General features: G+C 48.2%; 1 protein-coding gene across 2 annotated transcripts in view; it reads left to right on the top strand.

Moving 5' to 3' along the window:
* Positions 1-14,871, top strand: part of PLXND1 (plexin D1) — a 91,989-nt gene that overhangs the window by 25,572 nt on the left and 51,546 nt on the right. For both annotated transcript variants that reach the window (XM_076072091.1, XM_032966480.2), the window contains 9 exons: positions 834-924; positions 1,656-1,831; positions 3,702-3,853; positions 4,610-4,709; positions 6,986-7,125; positions 8,000-8,173; positions 9,269-9,359; positions 11,500-11,715; positions 13,287-13,439. In XM_076072091.1, coding sequence (XP_075928206.1) covers positions 834-924; positions 1,656-1,831; positions 3,702-3,853; positions 4,610-4,709; positions 6,986-7,125; positions 8,000-8,173; positions 9,269-9,359; positions 11,500-11,715; positions 13,287-13,439 — 1,293 coding nt within the window. The remainder of the gene's footprint in view (positions 1-833; positions 925-1,655; positions 1,832-3,701; positions 3,854-4,609; positions 4,710-6,985; positions 7,126-7,999; positions 8,174-9,268; positions 9,360-11,499; positions 11,716-13,286; positions 13,440-14,871) is intronic.

The raw sequence follows: 14,871 nt of genomic DNA on the forward strand, positions 1-14,871 counted from the left end.
AAGTCCCCTGACCTCGGAAGGGCAACGAGCTTCAGACTTCAGGTGCCACAATTGCGAAGGTGCCAAGACCGCGGTGACAGTGAGCGGACAACAATCTGAGGATCGTAATGACCTTGATGGAATATACGTGGCCGAAGGAGGTCATGCGAGGGGTAGCAAGTCCATTTAAGTCCTTGAACACCGGCAAGAGAATGTTAAAATCACTACGGCTACGGACAGGGAGCCGGTGAAGGGACAGGAGCACAGGTGTGATGTGATCCTTAAAAGGTGTAGCAGTTAGCACCCTGGCGGTCGCGTTTGAACGCACCGCAGCCTGTTTAGGAGTTTGCTCGGGGTTCCAAAAAGCAGTAGTCATTGCGGCAGAATAGAAAAGCGTTGATCGCTGTTTCAGTGTCTGCAGTGTTAAGGATGTGTTGGAGTCGGGATGTGTTTCTCAGGTGGAAAGAAAAGAGGTTCTTTAGGGTTCTGTTGACATGGGGCTGAAGGGATAAAGTTTGATCTAGAAGGACACCAAGATTGTTGATATCATGGTCTTGAGAGACGTTGCAACCATCAATAACCAGGTTAAGAGGGATTGAATTGGATAGCTGATGTGGGGGGGAGGGGGGAGGGGTACGGATTAAAATAAGCTGGGTATGGGCAGTTCATTGGTCTGGGCGGATAAGTGACGTTCAGATGTATACACAAGTGGTTCTTCGAATAATTAACAGCAAAATATCAGTTGGCACCGATAGGTATGCATTGCCTGGACGTCAGAGAGCTGTTGATGGTACGCGGGGTCTTCATTCTTACGTGTGAATTGTGACCGTGAAGTTCTCTTGGCTGTGTTGCAGCTGACAACCAACATGATATCGGAAATATTTCCGGTGAATTTGGCTTGGAAGAGCAACGGTGCTTCAGTTGACAACCCAGAAAACATAAAAGGTTTGCTTCGGTACACCGACATTAACAAAAAACAAAAACACTCAAGCGTGATTCTCGGCAGCGTCAACAGCAGCAAAATCCGCACCATTCTTACCATCAGCATCATCATCAGCACCAGTAGCCGTATCATCATTGTCACCATTATCAAATTTATCATCATCTTTGCCTTCAATGTTATTGCCATCATCATCATGATGGCTATTTTCATCACCACAATCAGCAGCTGTATTTTTACCACAGTCAACAGCCACATTATCTTCATTAGCAGCAGTAGTGGCTTAATTGTCATGAAACCCACTAAATCAAATGTTCACGTGGTGTACAAGAGTTTAACGTGGCAATTGTTATTGTTCGAGCTCACCGCCAAGTTGGAGATCAATTCTCACAACCGAATTTAGCAATAATATAACGCGACGTTTTCGCTTGAAACTGCGCCAAGTATCTTCTTGGTACTTAAAGCGACGGGTTTAAATGACTAAATGACACTGTAGGATTTACCATAGTGCTACAATCTTGCATTGAAACTATACGTATGCACATTTGGGGGACCCTCAAAATCCAAGGCCCCAACGGGCCGTGGCACCCAAAGCGCTTGCGCTGATCAGGCCCTGGGTCACGACGTTCACTGTGAGTGTTGAGTGAGCCCTGCTCTCTCACTCTTTCCTTTCCTCTCCCTCCCTCCCTCTCTCTCTGTCCCCGTTTGCCCCGCTGTGGCCCGGCCGCTACCACAGTGGAGGTTTACACATGCGGTGGAGCGACCGTGGACTGTGGCCAATGCTCGGCCATGCGCCACCGGCAGCTGCGGTGCGAGTGGTGCGCGACGGACGACGACGCCGTCCCCAGCTGCAGGCTCAACACCACGTGCCGGCAGCCGATCGGAGAGTGCCCGGCGCCGGTCGTGACACAGGTGAGACTCGCGGTCACGACGAGTACCGGACCTTGCTTTGTTGGGAGTCGGAGGGCAAACAAAAAGTCTGGGGGACTTCAGCGATATAATTAAGATGGGGGTCCATGTTTTTTAGATATATAAAAAACATTCATAATATTTACATGTAAAGTATAACTGCCTCTACAAATCGATGGGCACCCCCAGTGACAGCTGTCCACGTGTGGCACAATGCGACACATTGCCTGCAAGTCGGCATTGGTCTGCCGGTGACGGGGCGACGATGCTGCTGTGCGTGTAATCCCCACTGAGCAATTTGCAGTTTAAGTATTTCGGATTTGGCAATTTTTTTACCATCACACCCGCGCACGCAATGTCCTGCTCACCTCGAATGACTTCACGCGACCTTTAACGTTCACTGTGAATCAGTCGGCGCGTACTATGCAATGGTTAACACACGCCGCAGTGATGACCAGGGTGCCCTGCCAGATTCGAACTTAGAACCTCTGTAACAAGCGGCAAACGCGCTATCGCTGGGTTACGTCTCCTCACCCATGTAATGTCCTCTCTTCTTCATCATTCTTCTGCTGCTTCTTCTGAGCGGAGACAGAGAGAGCGCGAAGGAATTGACTCATTGTTAGTTGGAAATTACGCGCTACGCTGGAAGGGCCGTGAGAAAACCGGGGTAGTTGTAAGGAAGTTGACAAATGAAGGGTTTTTAACTGACACTTGTGAGATGTATTATTTTGTAGACATTGCGTCATTAATGAAAATAAAATTATTGATGATATACAGCACTGTATGTTTATCCACTGCTGGATGGCGGCCACCCCAAGCTGTGTACTTCGCCATGCTGCTCAGCGTGGGGTTGGTGAAATTATTATTTTTAATGAAAACGTAGCTTTTCTGCAATGATGTGAGAGTCGTGAGTTTTTTTTCTTTCGATTTTGTTCTCGAACCGAAAACTATTGGTCAAGTTTTGATGTACGCTGTCGGACACACGCAACGCCATGAGAGATTTGGGAACAAAAATAACTGCCGTGAATTGAAATTTGGCATTTTTTTTGTATTTGGCCATACTTCACCGTGCCGGTCAGTTTGGGTTGACGAAAGGGTGAGGGAAGGCGCGGTGGAGGGAGCAGGATTGTTCCAACTAACACTCACCACAGTTGAACGCAAGAGCAGGAACGGAACTCGGATGACTAGTTTGCAGTACAGTGTTCTAACCACAGCACCACCCATAACAGGAAGGCAGATTTATAACGTTTAATCTGATCAACTGTAGTGGCAAGTGCAGTTAGTGATCACCTGCTCAGGAAAGTATGTTATGATGCAGAGATGCATACGAAAGCATTTACAAATACAAAGATTCCCCATGTAGCCTGAACGGACTGTTGGGGCCAGTGCTGTTTGCGAGCACCTATGAAGGCCGGCACAGTAAGCATGGCGGTGGGTGGCCAGCACCACGCCCGGCCGCCTTTGTCTCCCTAGTGGCGATGTTTACACACCGCACCAGGTACTCATTTGAGGCTGAGTCGACCTAAGGGAGGCCCAGGACCGGAACAGATAATCGTCACCGGTGTTGGCCGTGAGCGGGAATGGAACCCCGGTTGCTTGGTTCGTAGTGCAGCGCGCTAACCGCTGCACTACCGCTCCCCACACACGTGCACACACACACACACGCACGTGCACACACACACGCACGCACGTGCACACACACACACGCGTGCACACAAACACACACACGCTCCGTCGTGAGGCTGCGCGAGGGGGAGTGACCGCCGCCGAGCGTGCCCATCGCAGTGGGTGGCCTCTCACCTCGTTAACCCTGCAGCAGCGCCACTGAGCTCATGCCTTGTTTACTTACTTCGTTGGCCCGTTGTTTGTTTAGATTTCTCCCCAGAGTGGTCCACTCCAGGGAGGCACTCGCGTCACCATCACGGGCAGTAATATGGGCGGCCGGTTTGAGGACATTGAGCAAGGGCTCTTTTTCGGAGCAGCCCGGTGCAGCCCGCTGAAGGAGTTATACGAAGTGTCCAAGCGGTACGTCGCTCTATGCATGCGCCGTGGTAGGCGAGATGTTAACTACCTCGCCTGGTGTACAGGAGGTCGTGGGTTCGGTCCCGACCCCGATGCCTGCTGCTGCTCTATATTTGGAGGTTGCATGTTTCTCCCCCATGGGTTTTTCTCCGGGTCCTCCGGCTTTAAACCCCTCCACGTTTAGAATCGACATGCGTTTCAAGAGTGTTTGGCTGCGAGGAATGTCCACGTGATAAGCCGCTTCGTTGGGCTGTCATTGGTGGCCAGGTTGCTTCTGAAAAAGAGCTTTATAATTCTAGATTTGAAGCTTTCGTGACTGCAAGGATTCATACTTCAGCTGATACAGCTATTCTGCTGTGACTGTTTCCACCTGAAGACGGAAGCTTGTGTTGCCTCCGAAGCGTCGTGATTTGAATTTAGTTGTTTTCATTTTAAGTCACCTCTGTGACTTTACCGAAAAACCAAAGAGTAAGAGCTTTATAGCTCCGTGGGGCTTACCTGTAAAATAGTATATATATTTAAAACAATATCCCTGGTGCAGCCTTTAACAGACTGTTGGGGCAAGCGCTGTTTGCGAGCACCTTTTGAGAATGTCACGGTACATGTGTTGGGGTGGGTGGCCAGCACCAAGCCTGGCCCGCCTTTTCTTCATACATTACCACCCCCCCCCCCGCCCGCACCAGGTACTCATTTAATGCTGAGTCGACCTAGGGGGACATCTAACGTAAAAATAAATGCCACGTTCCTTTTTTTCGACAGCATCGTGTGCGTCACGAGTCGCAGCAATGTCACCGGGAGCCAGGTGCATGTGAACGTGAATGGGAGAGTGTCGGAGTCCACCGTCACTTACACATACGCGGTGAGTTCCAGATGGTAGCCCTGCCTATCGGATGCCTCTTTAGCTCGACACAAGCTTCGTATAGTATACATATACGTAGAACAAAAACAAAAACTCAACACATTCGTCGATGACACTGTGTGGGGGAGCGGTAGTGTGGCGATTAGCGCGCCGCACTACGAACCTGGTGACCCAAGTTCGATTCCCGCTCAACCCCATTGACGATTATCTGAACCGGTCCTGGGCCTCCCCTAGGTTGACTCAGCCTCAAACTAGTACCTGGTGTGGTGTGTAAATATCACCACTAGGGAGACAAAGGCGGCCGGGGGTGGTGCTGGCCACCCACCTCCTCGTGTGCCGTGCCGGTCTTCATAGGTGCTCGCTAACAGCACTTGCCCCAACAGTCTGTTAAGGCTACACGGGGGATCTTTGTATTTGTTTTCGCCTTAAAAGGAAAAATATATCAGAGTCTACATACATTTCGGGCAATGGTCCTCCACAGCACTGAAGGGCCATTGCCTGAATCACCGCTGATGACAGAGCGTTCCTTTTAAAGCAACGGTGTTATTTTTGACGAATGTGTGCAGTTTTGTTTTGGTTGCTTGTGAGCGTGCAACCCTGCCAATGCAGTGTCGCCGGACAATGTATTTACAGAGTTAATACAACAACAAAAAGACTCGCCGCATTTGACTTTGCCTTTTAACGTAAAAACATTTAGTCGGGGTGGAATTTTCACTCATGGCCTTTCTTGAGAGCACACAGAGAGGACCGAGCTATTGATTGACTTGGAGTTGGTTATGAGACTTTATATTTGGAAATTAGTTTCCGAAAACTCGTGTCATTTTTGACTTAAAGAGTTGTTGAGTAAGAGGTCATTCTAAAAAAAAAATATCCTGAAGCAAAACATTAAAGCTGGACACAGCAACATTTGCCAATGCGAATTGTAACTTTGATCCTTTACGGTATATCGATGGTTCACTGTAAATGTGATATTTTATCGAGGGACCGCTATTGCTGTGTGTTGTCTTGGGACTGTTTCATTGTTATTTTTTATGCCTTGCTCAAGGTTGATAAAGCAGACTTTAATAATTAAATAAATCTCTCTCTTTTTTTTTTAGTGACCTGCTCACCTTTTTGTCTATTTTGCACTCCTATCACTTTTTGTTTTGTTGTTGCAACTTGCTGACCCGCCGATACGGGACACGTGTTGACAAAGAGCTTCAGAGCTTATGGGATTCCTCCTGCAGTCTATAATTAAGATTCTGGAAGATCATGATTATTGAGCCATATGTGTAGCGACTTGCTGGGACTCGGAGACGATGTAGAGGCGACACCGTTTATTAACTCTTAAACCCCCGTTACAGCTTCGCACCCGTTGAGGTAACGGCCTCTCTACCCACTGCTCTCAGGGGAGGTATTCCCCAGCTAAACTTCGCCTGCTCCCTAGCTATACCTCGGCCCTCCTCTAAGGGAGGCTAGCTGACGTGGCCCAGCCAAGGCGCAGGTCTCGGCCACCAGCCACACGGACCCGGCCCTTAGAAGGACGTCGGGCTCCGAGGCTCTGGGGTCGTACCACTGGCTTGCTCTGCCCGGCCCTTACAAGGGCAGCGGGTCAGAGGAGTCCCAGGGTGTATAGCTAGCTGGACTTCGATCTTCAACTGGTTCTTCTGGCTTCGTCTTTTATCTAATTCCCTACCGAGGGGCAGGGTTCTGTGGGATCCCAGTACACCCCTCAGCCCCCACCCGTTGGGAGGGGCGCGAGGGATCCAAACATCCCCCAGCCCCCTCCCCCTCCCCGGAGGCGCCGGCTAGGGATATGATGATCGCCCCGTATGTCTCAATAGCACCGTTACATATGTACCATGCGACTTTTAAATTGGGTAAGAAAACATTTCCCTACCACGATAATCTCACGACCTTCCCAACTCTCTCGCCATTCCACACCGTTTTATTGGTGTTGTATATGGACGTTTGTATGTTGAACTTCTTTCGCGCCGTATGTGCTAATCGGAGGTGCGTATATACATCCAAGTAAAACAAAAAATGGCCAAATGGAGACTTTGGGGGAACTTGAACCTTAACATTTCTCGGCATTTTTCAAACACTAAACTGGAAACCTTGAGCACCGGTCTGCGGCACTCGAAGAAATGAACTTAGAAACAAAAACTCACTTGACGTGTCTCTTTTTTCCACGCGGCCATGTGCAGCCGGAATGAGACCCAAGAATTTACTTTCAGGTTCCTGAAACAACTAAAATACAACCACAAAACATAGCCCAACGACTCTCCCACTCACAGGACCCCAAGGTGGACAAAGTGGAGCCCCTGAAGGGGATCAAGGCTGGTGGCACGGTGGTCACCATCAGAGGGAGGGACCTGGACGTTGGCTCCCACCTTGATGTCCGACTTGATGCAAACAAATCCTGCACGATACTCAAGTGAGGACGCCCGAGTTGATGCTGCGCCGCCCATCTGCACAAGGGCGCCACAGTGGCGAGATGTTAACTACCTCGCCTGGTATACAGGAGGTCGTGGGTTCAATCCCGACCCTGACGCCTGTGTATTTGGAGTTTGCGTGTTCTCTCTCCCCGTGGCCACGTGGATTTTTTTCCAGGTCCTCCGGTTTTTCCCTCCACATTTAGAAACACGCGTTTAAAATATTTGGCTGCAACAAATTTCGACGTGATAAGCCAGTAAGTTGAGCTATCAATTGTGGCCAGGTCGCTTTTGAAAAAGAGCTATATAGCTCAGTGGGCCTTACCTGGTAAAATAAAAATAATTTAGTTTAGTTTCACTTGGGCTGTGCCGAGGTCTCCCACTCGGTTTAATTTTGCCACTGACCAACTCCAAGACTGGCTTATCGGCCAACTGCCTGGTAGGCCAGTGGCCAAATTGAACCGTGTAGGAGACCTCGGTACAGCCCAAGTGCAGCGTTCTGGTTCACTTATTAAAACTAAAACTCTTTTTATTTTACCAGATGAGGCCCACTGAGCTATATAGCTCTTTTTTCAGAGGTGACCTGGCTATGAAAAAATAAAACACTCTAAACACACATTGATTCTAATTGTGGAGGGAAAACTGAAGGACTCGGATAAAAATCCACGCGACCTCCTTGTATACCGGGCGCGGTAGTTAACATCTCGACACTGTGGCGCCCAACGTGCACATGGTGATCATCGCCCCCCTACTGGAAGACATGTCCCATGTCACTTTTGAAAATTCAACTTATGCTGGTATTTTGAGTTTATCAAGTTGTGAAAACGAAATAAACTTGGGACTTGTTTCGCTAAACAAAAGTATGTCGCTTCCCAGCAAAATCAGCACGGTGATCAAGTGCAAGATGCCGGAATGGGACAGCGTAGGTGAGACCAACATCTGCCTGCACTGTGACGACAGCAAGCAGTGCCTCTTGGAAAAGACGGATAAATTCAAAATCATCGACAACCCCACGGTGGTGAAGCTGCACCCGTACAAGAGCCACGAAGGGTGAGTGTGCTCACAAGCAACATCAACAGCAATAACAGCAGCAGCAACAATGACGTACTCCAAGTGCACGTTCCCAGGTTGGGCTCCGTGCCGAGCGTTTCTTCTTTTGAGCTTCTGCCACGCACTCCTGCGGACATCTTCAGTTAAATTTCGATTTAAAGCTTTCGTGACTGCAGGGATTCATCTTCTTGGTTCTTTCGTTAAAGTCACGTAGAATGGAAATAAAATAATACAAATAAAACACAATAAAATGAAATAAATTTTATTTTAAAACATAAAATAGGAATTAAACATAAGAAAACATAATAAAATAAAATAATACATTTTATTTTGTTATGTTTTATTTTTATTATTTTTATTCCATTCTACATGACTTTACCGAAAGAACCAAGAAGATCTTCAATTAAACTCTCGAAGCTGCCGACAGTTATGAATGGCGAGGGCACATGAGAGAGGAAACGCTCGATGCGCAGCCCAGCCCAGCCCAGAAAACAAACGCTTGGGTTAGAAGTGACCGCAAGGCCTCACACGTTAAATAAACAACTCACGTGTGTAACGCGCCCGGAACGTACTGGTCATCTCCGATGGTTAGGATTACATATGGAGAATAGCGAACGGGAGCTGAGCAAGGGCAGGAGAGAAAGGAAGCAGTTAAGGGAGTCCGAAGGCACGCCGCTGAACAGGAAGGTTTTAAGCAGAGACTTGAAGCAAAGAGAGGGAGGAGGCCAAACGGAGGTCCCTGTGGAGGGAGGTCCAAAGGGTGGAGGCTCCGTGGTTAAAAAATTTCAGCCACCAATGTGCCACAACACGCACCGCGTGCTCGCAATGTCTTTATGATTATTGCTCCTCTCATTATGGATGAATAGGAGATCTACCGTGGCTATGTTGATGCCTAAACTGTCTCCGAGAGCTCCGCGCATACATAGGTGTATGTGTAGGTGGGAGCATCTCCTGTGCGCTGTGACATCATAGTGCCCTATTTGCCGTTGGCTCTTTGGCGACGGACGCAGCTTCACGATGTGGATTTATCGTGCAGTTGTCATTTACAAAGTTGTTGGCGTGCATTTAATCTTTCGTTTCACTTTCGCGCTTTAGGGGAGGACGACAAATCCAGGTCTCCTTGACGGGCGAAGTCGTGGCGCAGAAAGTGGCTATGAGCATTCACCTGGACAGCACGGAAGTGAGCGTGAGTATCCACACAACGGAGCGCGGTATATCCCACTCACACACAGCACAGTCTATCCCACTCACACACAGCACAGTCTATCCCACTCACACACAGTGCGGTCTATCCCACTCACACACAGTGCGGTCTATCCCACTCACACACAGCACAGTCTATCCCACTAACACACGGTGCGGTCTATCCCACTAACACACAGTGCGGTCTATCCCACTAACACACAGCACAGTCTATCCCACTAACACACAGTGCGGTCTATCCCACTAACACACAGTGCGGTCTATCCCACTAACACACAGTGCGGTCTATCCCACTCACACACAGCACAGTCTATCCCACTCACACACAGCACAGTCTATCCCACTAACACACAGTGCGGTCTATCCCACTCACACACAGCACAGTCTATCCCACTAACACACGGTGCGGTCTATCCCACTCACACACAGCACAGTCTATCCCACTAACACACAGCACAGTCTATCCCACTCACACACAGCACAGTCTATCCCACTCACACACAGCACAGTCTATCCCACTAACACACAGTGCGGTCTATCCCACTAACACACAGCACAGTCTATCCCACTAACACACAGCACAGTCTATTCCACTCACACACAGCACAGTCTATCCCACTAACACACAGTGCGGTCTATCCCACTAACACACGGTGCGGTCTATCCCACTCACACACAGCACAGTCTATCCCACTCACACACAGCACAGTCTATCCCACTCACACATGGTGCGGTCTATCCCACTCACACACAGCACAGTCTATCCCACTAACACACAGCACAGTCTATCCCACTAACACACAGTGCGGTCTATCCCACTAACACACAGCACAGTCTATCCCACTAACACACGGTGCGGTCTATCCCACTAACACACAGCACAGTCTATCCCACTCACACACAGCACAGTCTATCCCACTAACACACAGTGCGGTCTATCCCACTAACACACAGCACAGTCTATCCCACTAACACACGGTGCGGTCTATCCCACTAACACACAGCACAGTCTATCCCACTAACACACAGCACAGTCTATCCCACTAACACACAGCACAGTCTATCCCACTAACACACGGTGCGGTCTATCCCACTAACACACAGCACAGTCTATCCCACTAACACACAGCACAGTCTATCCCACTAACACACAGCACAGTCTATCCCACTAACACACAGCACAGTCTATCCCACTAACACACGGTGCGGTCTATCCCACTAACACACAGTGCGGTCTATCCCACTAACACACAGTGCGGTCTATCCCACTAACACACAGCACAGTCTATCCCACTAACACACAGCACAGTCTATCCCACTCACACACAGCACAGTCTATCCCATTAACACACAGTGCGGTCTATCCCACTAACACACAGCACAGTCTATCCCACTAACACACAGTGCGGTCTATCCCACTAACACACGGTGCGGTCTATCCCACTCAAAGCGCAATCCGCCTTAGGAGGGTTTTCACAATGAACTATCCTGTGCTGGACAGAAAAGCAATCACGTTTGTAGTGTCTCCTTTCTTTAAGATTGTCACGATCGTGGCATCCCTGAGGTCATCTGAGCAATATCATCCCAACGCGTCTCACCTGTACAGCAATGCCCTCTGCCCTGTCTGTACAGTAACGCACGTGGCTTCTATGGAGGAGGTGTGCATCTCCGGTTTGATGTCATTAGACGAAGTCTCCATTCGGAACTCTCGCAGTTGGGATGGCAGTGAACTCTTCCCTGTATACATACTATAATCCCAAACTCACCGAGATTTCAACCTTCACGGGTCACTGAATTCAGGGGAGGCCACGGTGGTGAGATGTATACTACCTCACCTAGTATACAGGAGTTCGATCTCGACCCTGACGCCCGTCTCCCCGTGGTGCGTTTCACAGTATTTGGCTGCTATAAATAGCCACATGATGACAAGCCACTTCTTTGAAACCATAATTTGCGGCGAGGTCGCTTCTGAAAGAGAGCTATATAGGTCAGTGGGCCTCACCTGCTAAACAATACAATTATTTAATAGTTTAGTTCTCCCTCCGTACATCTTGAACGGCCCCTCGTGCCCCCCCGCCCCCACCGCCCCCCCCCCCGGCTTCTGCTCCGCTTCCTGTCTGCAGAAATGCAAAATCTCGTCGTCGTCGAAAGAGCCGATGATCGAGTGCCCATCCCCGCGGCTCAACAGGACGACGGGCAGGCGTCTGCCGGTCAAAGCGCAGTTCCATTTCGACAACCACATCAGCATACAGGACTTTGACTACTACGAAAACCCACGGTTTGAGTTGATCAACAAGCCGACGCTGCAGAAGAAGGAGCTAATCCAGCTGACGTTCAAGGTGAGGCAACGCTCCGCCGGGGATGAGCGTCCACTCTGTGGGGAAGTTCATCGGTGGTAGTCCTATGGATATACTCGCCCCCCGCCATATGAATGTGGAATTTCCACTACCGGCTCAGGGCTGTGCACGGGAGATGAGTACCGCCTCAATGTTAATTTGAGCAGAACATTCCCATTGACTGTGGCTTGAAGTGAGCGCAGCGTTGAATCCATTCAGTGGGAATTACAATGCAAGACACTTTTTACAATATCGATTGGATTCATAGAGTATCGAAGCAACATATCTTATGAAAGCATATTGCCGTTCCTGCTATGATACACGGTTTACAAAATACAGATGTTGATGAATGAAAATGTAGCAAACGAATGAAGCATGTAGAGGTGTAATTACGCTGAAAGAGGAATACTGTGTTAGAAAACGCACACGATTTAGCGACGTCACATCAGATGAGTGCCCCGGTGACGAGATGTTAACTACTTCGCCTGGTTTGCAGGAGGTCGTCAGTTTGATTCCGACCCTGAAGCAGGTATATTTAGAGTTTGCATGTTCTCCCCGTGGTCATGCGGATTTTTCTCCGGGTGTTACGGTTTTTCCCTCCCAACAGTTATAAACACGCGTTGAGAGTATTTGGCCGCTATAAGTTTCCACGCGATGAGCCACTTCGTTGAGGCAGGATTTGTGGCCAGGTCACTTCTTAAAAAGAGCTGCATAGCTCAGTGAGCTTTACCTGGTCAAATATAAACGGTCGAGTTTTACAATAGTGTTTAGTTTGCAAGGGAGATGTGTGGTGCATCAGCACAGTTAGAGGGGCATTTTTTGGAATGGTCGCCTTCATCCAGCAGTGGATTGATCATTGCTGGCGATAATGATGATAGCATCTAAATGCAACTGATTTTGACTCCGAATAACTCCTGGTATTGCGTCCAATGTGGGATGTGATGGCAAGGAATCTGGTGCTCAGCTATCCTCCCAAACGGAGAACACCATCCCATAACATATACATTATCCATTGCAGGTCCCTTCTTTATAGAGGCTCGGTGGGCCTTTCCTGAATAAATAAATCATGTTATTATTATGAACCCCATGATTATGTGTTTTGTTTTCTCTCTCCGTTCTGATGCATTGTTAAATAATGACTCCAAAATCACGTTGTTGAGCACATTTGTGTGAGAACAAAAACACGCAATAATCCATTGCATGTGCGCATATGTGTGTGTGCTGCTGTTTAGTTCGAATACAATCGAATAACAGCATTTTTATTAGAGAGTGGGAAGGAGACACGGCGTCTGTGACAGCCCATTGTGTGCTGCGTATTAAAAACACATCACAGATGTGCCTCTGGTGCCCTGTTGCACTGTTCGTGCGCCACGCAAAACTACTTACTGCAAACAATGTAGCTATTATATTTAGAAACACAGCGCGGCATTGTATTGTAAAATGAAATCCACCAATCTGAAGGAAAAAAAAAGCTTACGATGTTGTCCACGCGCCACTCAGAGAAGTTGCGCGTTGAGAATTGTTGTTTATTTATTTAATTCTGCATCCTCCCGCCCACCCCCTCGCCTATAAAGAATTTCTCTTCAAACTTGGACCTCGCGTTGTCCGAGATCTACATCTTTGTCGGCCACGTGCCTTGCCTGAGCCTTCAATTCTTGGACAACAAAGACAGATTCACCTGCTCCGTCAACCTCTCCACCGTGGAGGACTCGTCTCTGCCGGTGACAGTAAGTGCAGCCTCCTTTTTGAAAGAAAAAAAAAAGTTTCTTCACTGCCTCGCGGTCGTGGTACAGTGTTGTCGCTGGGAAGAATCTTGACATCGTAGTCCAAATATGTCAAAGTCACGTCTTGTTTTTCAAATGAACTTTAAGGCAGTGCTCATCTCCTGTTTGCGGTCCTGAGCCACTTTCAGTCCCAAGCCAATGGTGGAAATTCCACGTCCTTATAACGGGGTTGAGTCTATCCATCGGATAACCACTGTTTACATTGCCCACAAAATGGCAGCCGAGTCAATCCCCAACCAGGAATTGAACTTGTGTTATTTTGATTGCGAGCCTCTTGCTCTACCACTGGGCCAACGGGCAAGGTTAACATCATAGTAATTGTACCTGATATGAGTAGTGCCTGATAACCAGGAGAGCCTCACTGAGTCTCGAGACTCTTTTTCAGGAGGGTCCTGCTTTTGGGTTATTGGCCAATATTTGGCTTCTTGTGGGAAGAAACTGGAGTACCCAGAGAAAATCCACACATAGCAGGAGATAGCACTGAAAGCTCCACACAGATAGCTTCAAGAATCCGTTTGCTGTAGTGCCTTCTGGCCATTTCGCAGCCCTAGCCAACAGCGCAGAGCGCTCCCTGGAAATCTTCCATCCACTTACGAACCCGGCCCTAAATCGTAACAACTGACAAGATCTAAAATTTTGATTTAAAGCTTTCGTGACTGCAGATATTCATATTATTGGTTCTTTCGGTAAAGTCAATAAAATAATAAAAATATAAAACAATACAATTCTCATGACGTTTCGACTGCAACACAAGCAATCATCATCAGGTGTGAAAACCACAGCAAGAAAATTTGAAAAAAGTGGCGGGTTTTTTTTCAAATAAAAAAAGTGGCGTTTTTTCTTTAAACCGCCACTTTTTCAAATTGTCTTGCTGTGGTTTTCACACCTGATGATGATTGCTTGTGTTGCAGTCGAAACGTCGTGAGAATTTTATTGTTTCATATTTTTATTATTTTATTGTTTCCCTTCTATGTGACTTTACCGAAAGAACCAAGAATATGACAAGATCTCGTCACATTCTGGGTATATTTGGCATTCGGGCCTGTCTGAGGCTCATTGGAGTCAAGCGAAAGCATCCAGATGTAGAAGGTAGAACTTGGGAAACTGGAGGATTGCACAGCGCAGCATCCGAGCCACTGAGAGATCCTATCGGCTCGTTTGCTAATCCCACTGGCCGCATGAGATTACTGCAACCACCAAACCCACTTCCTGAGCCAACTCGTGGCTCTCTGCTTTGGATTTACACGAGCAAGTATTTCTCGACAAAAGGCGTATACAATATATATTCACATATACAAAGGTAAAGGTGCAGCACTGCAATTGCTTGCGCATTCCACTGCTGGCAGAACGTCATTCACGAGAGCAGGGCTGGCCA

Source organism: Petromyzon marinus, chromosome 36 (assembly GCF_048934315.1).
Source record: "Petromyzon marinus isolate PM22_M1 ecotype Great Lakes invasive population chromosome 36, UKy_Petmar_22M1.pri1.0, whole genome shotgun sequence".
Classification (NCBI taxonomy): domain Eukaryota; kingdom Metazoa; phylum Chordata; class Hyperoartia; order Petromyzontiformes; family Petromyzontidae; genus Petromyzon; species Petromyzon marinus.